The sequence below is a fragment of the Thermobia domestica genome, chromosome 5 (assembly GCF_964235325.1).
Source record: "Thermobia domestica chromosome 5, izTheDome1.hap1.1, whole genome shotgun sequence".
NCBI classification, from domain to species: Eukaryota; Metazoa; Arthropoda; class Insecta; order Zygentoma; family Lepismatidae; genus Thermobia; species Thermobia domestica.
In genome coordinates, this window is record NC_137458.1 from 173,430,176 (window position 1) to 173,443,978 (window position 13,803).

The 13,803-nt window shown below is 35.8% G+C and overlaps 1 protein-coding gene across 1 annotated transcript in view; it reads left to right on the plus strand.

Moving 5' to 3' along the window:
• The window catches only part of LOC145685325 (transmembrane protease serine 9-like), an 88,216-nt gene that overhangs the window by 49,012 nt on the left and 25,401 nt on the right, over positions 1 to 13,803 (plus strand). The window contains exons 11-13 of the mRNA XM_081757699.1: positions 6,157 to 6,326; positions 6,636 to 6,725; positions 10,768 to 10,901. Coding sequence (XP_081613825.1) covers positions 6,157 to 6,326; positions 6,636 to 6,725; positions 10,768 to 10,901 — 394 coding nt within the window. The remainder of the gene's footprint in view (positions 1 to 6,156; positions 6,327 to 6,635; positions 6,726 to 10,767; positions 10,902 to 13,803) is intronic.

Below are 13,803 nucleotides of genomic sequence, written 5' to 3' on the forward strand. Positions count from 1 at the left end.
GAATCGAACCAGTGACCTCATGCGCCAGAGGTGACCTATCTACCGAGATACTTAAAATTAATTTTCTTAAAATCCATCAGTTTATCTAACTTACTTCATTTCTTCATGTACATGCGTACTTTATATTTCACATAATCTTCGATAGCAACACGCTCAAGTATGAATTCTCAAACTTCTTGTCTATAGTGGGATATATTCAAAACATGTCACGTTATCTTTCAGTATTAGTTCCTACTATGCACACTTGAAGATAATAGCAGTTCCGAGTAAGAACATTGTTATCCAGAAATACACGTAGGATTTTTCAAGGGCGGGGAAGAGTCAAAACCCTAACAGCACAATTACATAACAGACATATGCCTACCATGTTCCCTCAGGTACATGGGAATGTTTCCAGTATGTGCCTTATATACTTCTGTGAAAGAAATCACATGGATGGCAAGTGATAGTCACAGTCTATATCCGCCCCTAGGCATTATGTTCCTTGTCAGGCATGTGCCTAGGGAACACGCCTAGTAGGTTCTAGGTATATTCCCCAAGTCGTAAGCGTCAATGAACCACAAAATTACTCCCTCAAAATATGTTAAATCGCCTATATGCGTAATGTGTTTTCATTAAGGTGAGTCTAAACAACACTTTAAACAAGTACAAAAATGTAGGGCTATCCTAGTGTGGGCGCGAACCACAAAAATTTGGATTATTAGCCGCGTGCTCTTCTGACTTGGCCACAGAGCCGATGAAGAGAACGTTGCTTGTAGAGGGATAAATTATTGAGGTCTTTTGCATTCGGCTAATCAGAATGCTCCTTTAAACGTATATATTCGACTATAACCGTTTGGAATCAGATAAAATCTGCTCGTCATGTAATTTTATAACAAATTGACGAGTGTCTATTTACTTTATTTCATGGTTCTACCATATTCACTTTCAAATGATCGGCGACAGTTGCCATCTAATTAAGTTTGATGCGTTTGCTGCTTCTAGTACACAATCTCTTAGAAAAAGAAGCAACAAATGGATCAAATGTGGGAGATGAATTTACATCTAAAAGGCGAATGCCTAGCACATCTTGTGCTCTTAGGGTATCTGAAACAATATGTACCTAAAGGATATACCTAGAACATGATAGATATATGTCCCAAGTGACGACATAAATACAGATAGAGTGCGAAACTGAGTCAGGTATATAAATGCTACATAGTTGTGGTACATAGTTGCAAATATCAATTAGGTATAACAAGTACCTAAAACTGTAGGTAGCTGAAGTACATACTTAGCACATGAATATCACATGTGCCAAGTGTCGGGTACCTAAAAAGTAGGGGACACCTAAATGGCACATGCCTAGCACACCCTCTGCTGTAAGGAAACGCTTGCACATGACGCTTAATGCACATAACCTTGATGCACATAACTCTTAATTTAAAATAATTGGTATCGAGACACATTGCAAAACTTTCTTGGCTACATTAAATAGACTTATATTATATATTCTAGTGGGTCAGTAAGCAAATATAATGTACTTTGGCATGTATTTCCAAGAACAAATTTCTTTCGCAAATCCATGGTAGAGCAATTCCACCTTTGTCTCTGCTGCCGTCGCCCATGCCTTTATCCTTGACAGAGCATATTGCTTTTATTCAACAGTGTAACTCATCTGGTTCGCCAGAACCGGTTGTTAAAATTTTCTCAGATTTAAAGTGGTAATTAAAATTGTATATCTCTTCTATACTTACGAAAGCAACAATCTTCTAGTGTTGCAAGGGTCAGTCAAAATGAAAACTTCGAAAACTTTTTTCTTTAATATGAAGTGAATGTGAAATACATGAATTTCATTCTTCTACATAATCCATTCCAAGCTCAATACATGTTTCCTATCACTTTCGAAGTGTCCCAATGGCCCTGAACAAAGCTTTTTTGATGACTACGAAGCCAGTCATGCACCACCGCTTCATCAGATTGCAACTTCTTTCTCTCTAGTGACTCTCTAAGAGGTGCAAATATGTGGAAACCACTAAGACGAGATCAGATGAATAAGGAGGATGGGGTAAACACTCGAAATAAAGATTTTCAATGATCGCAGCCGTTGCACAGGCAATGGCATGACTTCGTTCATTATTATGTTGCAGAAGGACATTTGTTGCCTGTAGTCCGCATCGCCTGGTTCGTATAGTAGGTTTAGTATAATTTTGGAGTTCGGAATACGAAGTATTATTGAATGTGCGTTCCCTAGGCTATAATGACATCCTGTTGGTTCCAGAAGAGAGTAAGTATTAACTTCCCTGCAAATGATTGTTTCCGATGAAGAATGCCATCATTCTATGCTCGCTTTCTTGCTTCCATAACCCACTTATGTTTCCTATCCAGTAAGGAATGTCTTCTAAAATTCATTCACATCAATACATTATTGTTTCAGCTCGTCTATCAGCTGGCGTGATATCGTCCTGGCGGACACATTCCGAAACCGGAGCACATCGTGGATAATTTTAGAGTTGATTCCTGATTTCTGCCAATCATTATAGCTACTTCATCCAGATTCACTCTATATTGTCCCTTATCACAGCTTCAATCTTCTCTGGTGTTACCATTCGATGTGCTTGACCCGGACGAGGAACGTCTTCAACAGATGGTACACAATGAATTTCCTACTCCATTCATAAATTTGTATGACAGACGCACGCGTCGATGTCATGTTTCAATACCAGAAGTAATATCTGTTTTAGTTGGTAAGAAATTTTAAATCCAATCGGGCGAATGTGCTGTTATGAAACAAATAATACTGTTAAAGGTGCTACTAGTATCAATATAATTAATACTAAGATAACTTATTATACTACTCATAGAACACGTTAAATAATTTGAATGACCGCATTGCTTTTATTACAGCAGATTGCAATGCAATGGGCGTTGTGTGTGGTTTTCATTCGTTATCACCATAACCGTCTACCTTTCCCTTGGAGCACAATCATAGAACGTGAAACATATATATATATATATATATATATATATATATATATATATATATATATATATATATAACGTTTCTTGGTTATGCCGTGTAGCTAAACGAAACGGTGGTGATAAAACTGAATGAAATGGTGGAATAAGAACAGTGGGAGCACATGGGAAACACCGAGAAAACCCACACACACGGTCTTTGTCCACCATAAAGCCCACTTGGCACGAGGTGAGATCGAACCAGGAACCCCACTTACCAGATGTGAATGCTTTACCACGAAGCCACCACAGCGCTTGAGTAAAGAAAGGATTTGCGTTTTCACAAAAGTTGTTCTGGTAATATTTCTGAACTAAAGCTACGTATATGTACTGTTTTCCTTTATAAGAAACATAGAATTCAAGTTGTATGGTTTTATGAAGTATTACTTGAATATTTAGTGAAATTAATGATCAATTTCCACTAACGGGTTCAGGTATCTATTTGTGTACATATGAAAGCCCAAAAATATACAAATTATTTTCAAGAAGAAATAATACTTCTCTATGCAAATTAAATTTTAGAGAGAAAGAAAAGAAGAGAAGATTATTCACACTTAACGGTTCAAAATGATGGTAAAATAAATTATCTTGACATTACACGCGTGTATAACATTTACAGGACGCCAAAAAATCGAAAGTAATTCACAAACCTCGATACCTTGTTGTTTTCTCTATTCTTAAAATCCTATTTCGATATACTTTGGTAATATTTTCGTTCTTTGGTAGACAAATAATTTCCAAATACAGTATTAAGAAATGCTACTAGGAAAAAGAAGAAACAGTATGTTTGGCCATCTTATCCAGAACTCCGATTGTATCACCGTGCTGATAGGGGAAAAGGCAAAAGGAAAACCAGGAAGAGGAAGACCAAGGATAGAATATCTAGATGAAGTTACGAAGAAGAGGCCTTATGAAAGTATAAAACAGCTCTCCCAAAGGAGAGAAAAGTTTTAAAATTTCCATGTTGCTTACCAACCTATGATTGAGATGAAGAAGAAGAAGACTCTATCATAATGACATATACATATCAATTTTTTTTTGTTCACGTTATTATTTTACTTATAATGGTATCAATGTTATGTTATAGAACATTTTATTTAGCTTTCGTATATGTAGTTAAAATTCTTAGAACTGAACTTTTGCCAGACGGAATTCCAGCCAGGTGCTTCAAACGAGTATACATATACCTGGGAGAACAGCTAGTAACCCTGCCATATGTCCCGTAAAAAAACGGGACAGTCCTGATTTTGGACCCGGAGGTCCCGCGTCCCCGTAAATGTCCCGTATTTTAGTCCCGTGCCATTTCTGCTTTCAATAAAAAAGATTCAAAAATTCTGACATTGGTTGGCAACTCTGTTATTGATGAATGAACAATAAGCTGTGACAAACAGCTTGCTGCAAGTTATCACACTCCTCTCTGCGATTTCATAGCTCTGCAAGTCCACTCAGAGTTGCAGTTGTCCATTGGCAGTCAATTTGATCTGCAAATCTTTGATCGAGTGCACGAGCTAAGCTGTTATTAATAATACAAGTGAAATGTTCCAATTTTGTGTCAATAAGAATGCCTAAACGGAAGTGCACTTTTTTTTTCTTAATTAGAAGGACAATATCCTATTCTGTAAGCAACAAAGTTGAACTATGAAGTTGACTAAAATTCGCAATGCTACTTTTTTATTGCATGTGGAGGAAACTCGGACATTCTTCAACTCGAGAAAACAAGCCAACATAAGATGACTGCAAGTGCTTCTAGATCTACAAGCACAGGGAAGATAAATGATTATAACTAGAGCCTCAGTTCATTGAATTTTACACATCAAAGGTCATAAAAAGTTTTGATGTTAAGTTCAGCTGTGTCAGATCTAAAGCATAGTATTGTGTTTATATAGGACATTGTAGGTGAATGATTTTCTTTCGTCTGCTACATTCTTAAATAATATAGCATATTCAGATAGAAGAAATATCTCATGTGTAAATCTAAATGCAAACCATTCATAGGAGTTCTCCAGAAGCGTAAAGTTTCCTGAGAACGAATTATTCGCTACTTCTTTGTATCCATTTCAAATAATAGAGTTAAAATGTTTCCAAAAATATATATTGTTCTGGAAAGTTTGGCCGGGGGTAGAGATTGAAGATGTCCCGTATTCTTATGAAAAACATATGGCAGGTTTAACAGCTAGGGTTCCAATTGAATACATATATTCGTTTAGAGAATTCCGTTTAAGGAAGGAAAGAAAGAAAAAAAAACAAATTTTTAATTCTTGTAACTTCCTTAGTTATATCATCGCTTATTATAACTATTGCATCAGTTCCTGTTAATCGAAGCTTGTAAGAGGCAAAAACGGAAATTAGTTTCCTGCTGTTAATTTCATTAACAACTAATTTCAGAGAGACCACGATAACTAAAAACTGAAGGAAATACACAAAAATTGGAGCTATCAAGTTTTTCGAGTAATCAAGGTTCAAGGTATCAAGATGGCCACAACAAAAATTCGAGATATCGAGGTTCCATGCTCCTCATTAAAAATGACTATACAATCCCTATTCTCTATAACTCGTAATTTTATTTGTTCAACCTCTAGAACTTAAAGTTGTGAAGTGTTGTAGTTGTAGTAAGTAAACTGCTGTAGGCCCTACATGTATTATTTTAGATAGGGCTTTCATATCTAGACATGAGTAAAACACAATTACAGTACACACTAGCAACAATGACAATTACGTAAAAGCATAGAACTATAGCTTTGAGTTATCGAGGTCGCATCAAGAGAAATTCGAATTATAGAGGTAAATTTCGACTCATAGAGGTTCACAGATACGAAAATTCGAGTTACTGAGGTTTTTAAATATGATTATGAAAGTAACATATCGGAGCGGTGATTAGTAACTATTAGTAATTTAACATTACTCACAAACTGACTGTGAGATGATTTCGTATTATATGGATATAGACTAGTCTATGAGACGTATTTTCATTTTGCTTTTAGTGAAGTAGGAGTTGATAGGTACAATTTCTATAGAAACATAATACTAATACTTTTATGTAGTATTAGGATGTATTATTTTCCTCTTGTCTTCTTCGCACTTTTTTAATGTTCATTTGAACGAAATGGAAATTACCTCCGTGTCAAAACAACAGTAACATGTTTCTCTTATATTTTGTAGGGCTAGGAGCATTGAAGTCTATCTTGGAGCACAAAATCTCAATGACAATAATGAAATTGGAAAGCAAATCCTTAATGCACAGGCAGTCATTGTGCATGAGGACTACAATGGAAACAGAGTGGATAATGACATAGCTCTTGTGCAATTATCCAATGCTGCTACTTTTAACAGTAAGTTTTCAAGTATTTTTGCCCTGGCATCTGCTACGTTATTATAACAAACTTCAACGCCCAACGACTTGAATAAATCCAGATAAATAAAAACTTTACCAAGTAATATAAATTATTTTCACATTATGTTCAATAATTCATGGAAGATACCAAGACAAAATTAAATACCTATCATGAAGCTGAAATTTTGTTAAAACAGTTTTGTTTAAACCTGTATAACAATATTTGACCATTAATTTCCTTATATTAGTAAAAAAAAAAAAAAAAAAAAAAAAAAACACCAACTAAATGGCGATCTTTATGTTTTAGATTTTGTGAAACCAATTGCTTTGGCAAGAGGATCAGAAACATATGAAGGTCTAACTATTACAGTCAGTGGATGGGGAATAACATCTGATGGTAAGTTTTATTATTATTATTATTATTATTTATTATTATTATTATTATTATTATTATTATTATTATTATTATTATTATTATTATTATTATTATTATTATTATTATTATTATTATTATTATTTATCCTTCTAAATAAAAGACACTACCACCTTCTATAGCATAAATTCGTTTACTCTGTGTTAAATACCGAGAGAAGAACATGGAGGAAAAAATCAAGTGAGCTTCGTTTCATTGTGTGAAACTACAGTAGTTATCCAAATAATACGAATTCAACACTGAAACTTGAAGTAGTACACTTACATAATTACTGGTTCCAATAGGGAATTAGGAATTAGGTTTCTGGGCTGTCGGCATCTAAGGTCATTTAGCCCGTCACGTACATGAGGGATGACGTCCCTCGGCGAGCACACTATCCGATGAAAGAGAAGGAAGGAAGCGTCCTAGCACCACTGTTAGGTACCATCCCGGCATTTGCCTGGCGCGAATGAGGAAAACCCAGGAAGAACCTCACTTAAGATGCTAGGCCTGAAAAAGCTGTTACTTTTTTTCGGCCGAGTGTCGCCGAAGACAAACTAAACAGTTATCATATTAAGATACGTGCACAAAGGTCTTGAATGGTTACTAACTTGCAAATCTGAGCACCTTTAATGAGATTCTTTGTACCTCACTGCTACATGGTGTGGTGGGACGCTGAGAACTACTACCATCTCTGCTACTTTGATTTAAATGAATACAACTTCACCACAGTGACGACGCCAGAGGGGGGGCAAGGGGGGCGAGCGCCCCCCTAGTAGCTACTTCTGCCCCCCTGACTGCCACCTAGACTGCCCCCCCAGACTCCTACAATCTTTAAACATTCTACATGTAGTACTTTATATCAGTATCATAACTAATCTCATTATCAAATTGTAGTCTATTTTCCATGCATTTACTATGTGGCAGATTAGTCCTCAAGCGTTCTTTTTTGAGCGTCTGGGTATGCACGCATATTTCTGTTTTCAAATTTAGCGCCGTTTGAGGTAAATTTTAGTTATACTTCTTTCTTATGATTTTTAATTATTGTGCCTAGCGAACAATAGTAGATTTGGTCGACTTGATTAATTCTCATTGGATCAACTTCGATTGGAAACAAAAGAAAGGTAAAACCAGTTACATAACTTGTTTGTATTTATCCAGGTTTGAAGTTTTCAGTTTCATATTTTGTTTTATTTAAAGGTTCTGTACTTCTTTTTTCTGGAACATTATTCTCGGCTTTCAATATTCAGAGGATGTGCTTATAACAGCTTAGTTTGCAACTACCAGCGCTTAATTTTTTGAAGGGGATAAAAAGAGTTGTGTTTTCCCTTCCTGCAAATGATAATAATAAATTTATGGAATTAAATTGATTCCCAATGAAACGTATTGTCAGAGTGCTGATCTTTAGTTAGTAATTGTTTTATACTAGTGCTCCCTTACTTATTTTGTTTCAAAGTATTGACGTGACGTCTGCCATATTGACTAGGATCTGCTGAAAAATTCGTAGCCCAACCCAGAATGAGTGCATGTGGAATGGTAAAGTTTTATTTTTTCTACACTTTCCCCGAGAGTCAATATACTACCTTGTACAGTGCTCCAGTTTTTGCAGAGAAGTTAAAAAATCTGAAGATTTCCTCGCACCACTCTTCGTAGCACTACCTCTATCAGATCTAAAATGGCTTCCTTTCAAGTGTTATTTAAGTTTGGGAAATAAGTACACGTAATAGTTAGACGGAGCTAAATCTGGGGAATAAGAATGATGATCTAGACATTGAAATCCTAGATTATGCAATGTCAGTAGTGTTCGCAGGGGCTTGATGGACAGGTGTATTCTCCTGAAGGAACAGAATTCCTTTCTTTGCATTTTTCGCGGCGTTGAACTTGGAATTTTTCTTTCAGTTTTGTAAGTAATGTAGAGATTCTGGATTAAATATCTGACCGTTGCGGAGATAGTCTATGAGTACGACTCCATACTTATCACAGAAGAATGTTGCAAACAGCTTCTCAACCTATTTCTGTGTCTTGAACTTCTTGGGGCGATGGTGAAATGAGTGCTACTACTCCATAGACTGTTGCTTCGATTCAGGATCATAGTGGTACAACCATATTTCATCTATAATTACTACTTGTGAGCGAAATTGATCAGCATTACGGTCAAATTGGAAGAAAACTTCTCTTAATGCCGTCACTCTTTTATTCTCCTAACAGATATTTTGGGAACCCATTATGTCGAGAACTTGATCATACCCAAGCAATTCTGAATGAAGCTACCGACGAGTTCCAAAGAAATACCCAGAATCTCTGACACAAGTTTTGCTAAGAAGGTAAAAACTGAGAAAGCGGGGTGCAGCCAGACCTCAGATTATAATAAGTGTATCGTTAATTTACTATACACTTTAAAAACTATATAAATAATAGCTTAAATTATTTTTGTCACTCAAAAACAAAATGTTATAACAGTTAAGATATGGATGTTCGTGAAATTATCTATTTGGGTACACATAATCACTTCAGAGGCCTCAGAAACAATAAGAATTTCATTATTAATATGAAAATGTGTATTTATACATACAGAGATATGTTTTTCTAAACTACGGTTTCATTTTTCTACCTAGTACCTACAATTCTTCTGGATTGGACTAGGACATTTTCAGCAGCTCCTTGTAAATTCTCTCTCTCTCTCTCTCTCTCTCTCTCTATATATATATATATATATATATATATATATATATATATAGATATATATATATATATAGATAGATAGATAGATAGATAGATAGAGAGAGAGACGTAGCATATAGTACTAGACGAATGTGTTACTTGTAGCATACGCGAAAGTAATTCGATTTATGTTTAGGCTTCAAAAGTTTCATTGAAAAATATTTCATGTGCAGACTTTACTTATTTGTTAGTTACAAATTTTACTTGAAATAAGTTTAATTTATAATCATATAGGTCTAATATGAAAACAGCAACGAAATTACACAATGTAATGTAAAATAAGTCAAACGTAATAAATATGTCATTTTTGGTATGGCAAAGAGCCGCCCCCCCCCCGAAAATGTGTCTGCCCCTCCTTCGCCCCCCTAAGAACTTAAAGCTGGCGTCGTCACTGCTTCACCAATGAAAACTTTATGTGAAAAGTTCAGTAGGTCAAGTTAATACTGCTTAATGTTTGGTTACACGTAATTCAGAACGTGTAAGCCTTGGTCTACACGATCTCCTTTCATGTTCTTTGAATATGTGTGGATTGTAAAATATGATTCGCCGACAACTTACTGTTTAGGTCCTCCAGCATGTTAGGGTCTCGTAAGCCCTCGTATAAGTAGCCTGGAAGGTGATAGCTCCGGAATTAGTGCTCTCAATGATCCGTGACCCGTGACCCGAATTGACTGACCCGAGTGACCCGACCCGTGATCCGATCCGATTGACCTGACCCGACAACCCGACCCGAGCTGACCCGACCCAACAAACCGACCCGAGCTGACCCGATTGATCCGACCCGACAACCCGACCCGATAACCCGACCCGAGTTGACCCGACCCGTTTGAGAGCACTGTCCGGAATGCAGCTGACACCTTTCTGATTCACTGCTACCATGGGAACAAGCTCGTACTGTACCACGTAGACTTCACACCATACCGGTACAGATTTATTGAAGTTAAATACGTTGTAGAATCATAAAACGAAAGCTCCCTCGTGGTGGCTGTATAGTAAGAGATTCGGATTCGATTCTCGGCAAAAGCACATAATTCAGATTCTACGTTCAGCTGTAGGCCCACGTTTCATTTAGTCTCATTATTGAAAGGAGTGCTAAACTCTAATATTACTAACTAACCAATCTATGAAATAATAATCATTTATGTTTAGCAGTGTAATGGGGCTGTGGTATAAATTGCCTTCCATTCCACATTTCAGTTTTTGTATTGCAATTTTCACAATCATATATATAATTTTCATACGTCTCATTAATGTTTCCTGTAATATGATAACATGACACTAATAGTAGTATTTTAAATTTATGTAGGTGCTACTGGCCTTAGCAATGAACTTAGATACGTCGAACTTCCTGTCATTAGTAATTCTGAGTGCGCAGATTACTACGGAAATATAATTTTCAGCAAGATTTGTGCAGATGGCTTCTATGGAAGTTCATGCAGCGTAAGTTGAAGATTTCTTCACATTTAACTGTATATACACAAGTAATTTCATTAGCAACCTGTGTATCTGTGTTGACATCTAAAAAGGCAGTATTTTAAATAATATACGAAATCCATAAATTCCTGCAGGAAACTAAAAATTTATGACTTAATAATTATTAAGTTTATTAAGACAAAATTTTGTGTGTGCTTATCAGAACGGTAGCTAGGGGGGACTAGCGGGGAGGTTGCACCGGGCGCTGATAGCAAGAGGGCGCCGAACGAGGAAGAAGAAAGTAAAAATGTTGGAAATGAGAAAAACGACACGTTGTCCCTAGGAAGTAGTGGCGCGCTATTAAAAAATATTGTCAGTTTGCAAAGAAATAGACTTGTTAAAAATTTTCTTGCTCGCTCCGCTCAAAATCCAAACGTTTCACTTATGAATAAAACGGAGACTTGACTCTGCTCACTTTACTCATGAGTGAGGTCAGCAAGCTCTGTTTCTTAAACAAGCTCTCAAATTTCGTATGAATAAAAATTATTATAGTTTCGAGAACTTACTTCTAAACAACCTGACCACGCTCGCAGAATTTGCTCCACTCCACGTCGAGATGGTCAAGCAAGTAATCTGTCAGATGTTTATGTAATTTAAATAAACGTGTTAAAAAAATACTGATATGCATGGGCGGCGATAAGGGGGACAAAGGGAGACAGTTGCCCCCACTTTTTTTAAAGTAACCCATTAATGTGTATAGTTTCATTTGGAAATGTAAAGTTTTTGTATGTATTACTTTTTCATAGAAAATGGTGCCGTATAATATTTCCCGTTGCGTGAGCACGTATTAGTTGTCTCCTTGTGGAGTTAAGCAAACTACAGGAATTGCGTTTTAATTGCAATTCAAAGCAATTAATATTGCAATTGCGTATTTCTTTAAATTTCGTAGCATATGCTTGTAGTATTTACTGTCTTTCATTTCCTAACAAGGTCCATTCGCGAAGTGTACCCTCGGGATTCGTGTAAAATTGATTCAAATACAAAGTTCTCCTCATCACAATGTGTATTGTACTAATTTTAGCGGCACATACTGGTAATTTGCATATTTTTGGACCTTCATATATCCGGAATTGAATCATACACTAGTATAACGCTGGAACACAAAATTACTTTTAGTTTCTTTAGATGTAACTGGACATGAATGTGGGCATATGCACAACAAATTTAATCAAGTACTGCTTCTCTGACACATGTTACCAAACCAAGCTGCCATCTTGCATCCACCATATTGGATTCGACTTTCGGTTTTTCAAATGGGAATAGGTGCAAGTGACACATCAAATTCATGTACAATTTTCTCAGAAACGCACTGATGTAGATTATTTTACTGTAGCTTATACCGTTTGCAAGGTATTGCATGTTAAATCCTTCCAGGCACTTCACAAATAGACATTGCAGAGTAATATCAGTTACGCATTTTTGATGTTTACAAATCAAAACAATTTCTAACTGGAAAATACTGTAGGTATAAACACACTCTGTACAACATTGGTGTCATAATCTTATTACATTTCTGTGAGTGATTGTATTACTATCGTGATGTACTACAACAAAGAAGTATTGTATAACGGTCAAAATGTTTAATGTAAATCCAGATACGACCATATTTAGGTAAAGACCATTTCCATAAATATGTCTGTGTTTCTGTATCATGTACGTTCAAAGAATATTTCGTCAACGATAAATTACGTAAAAGATTACATATACACAGCGGGCCCTGCACAACTTTCTATTTGGTTCAATATTCGTGAAGTGCTTGACATTTAACACGCAATAGCGACGGTAAAACTTACTACATTAGTGAATTTCGGAGAAAATTGTACCTGAATTTGATGTATCACTTGCACCTATTCCCATTTGAAAAGCCGAAAGTAGAGTCCAATATGGCGGATGCAAAATGGCAGCTTGGTTTGGTAACATGTGTCAGAGAAGCACTACTTGATCAAATTAGTTTTGCACATGCACACATTCATGTCTAGTTACATCTAAAGAAACTAAAAGCAGTGTTGTGTCCGAGCGTTATACTAGTGTAGATTTGAATTCCGGATATATGAAGGTACATATATATGCAAATTACCAGTATGTGCCGCTAAAATAAGTACAATACACATTGTGACGAGGAGAACTTTGCATTTGAATCAATTTTACACGAATGCCGAGGGAACACTTCGCGAATGTACCTTGTAAGAGTAATAATATATATTTAATGCCATGTGTGAAATTATAAATTAAGTTGTCCATTTATCTCCAGTTTGAATATAACTTTTGCAAAACAAGCCTCATTATTCATTACCATAATTAATATTATCCTTCCAATTTACTTGTTTTGCAAATTTTTAATAAACAATCCGATCACACAATTTTCCAGACAGAATTTTAAAATGTTCATGAGCAAGGGATTAAATCTCTTCTTACACTTTCGTTGTTTAAGAGTACAAAGTTCTAGTACCTATTTCCGTTGCTCTTGTCAATTTACTTATGTATATATGAAATACGATATACGGTATTTTAACAGAAAAAGTGAGTGTCCTATTAGTTATACAACCTTTTGTCAAACAAGGTGTTAGAAACAACCAGGAAAACTAAAATTGATATAGCTACAAATATTCAGATCATGCTTTGCCCCCCCCCCCACTTTTAATATCCAATCGCCGCCACTGGTGATTTTTAAGAAGATTTTGGAAAAAAATTATGATTATCAGCATTTGTGGACATCATAAGAGATTTTCCAATTATTTTTAATGAATTCTTCAAAATAACTTACGTTACTACAAATTTTATTCACATATGGTCATTTTGGACAATACCGACACCCTAAGGACATTTGCACTTCTGCACGATTTGGATTATTAAAGAAACGAATTATAGC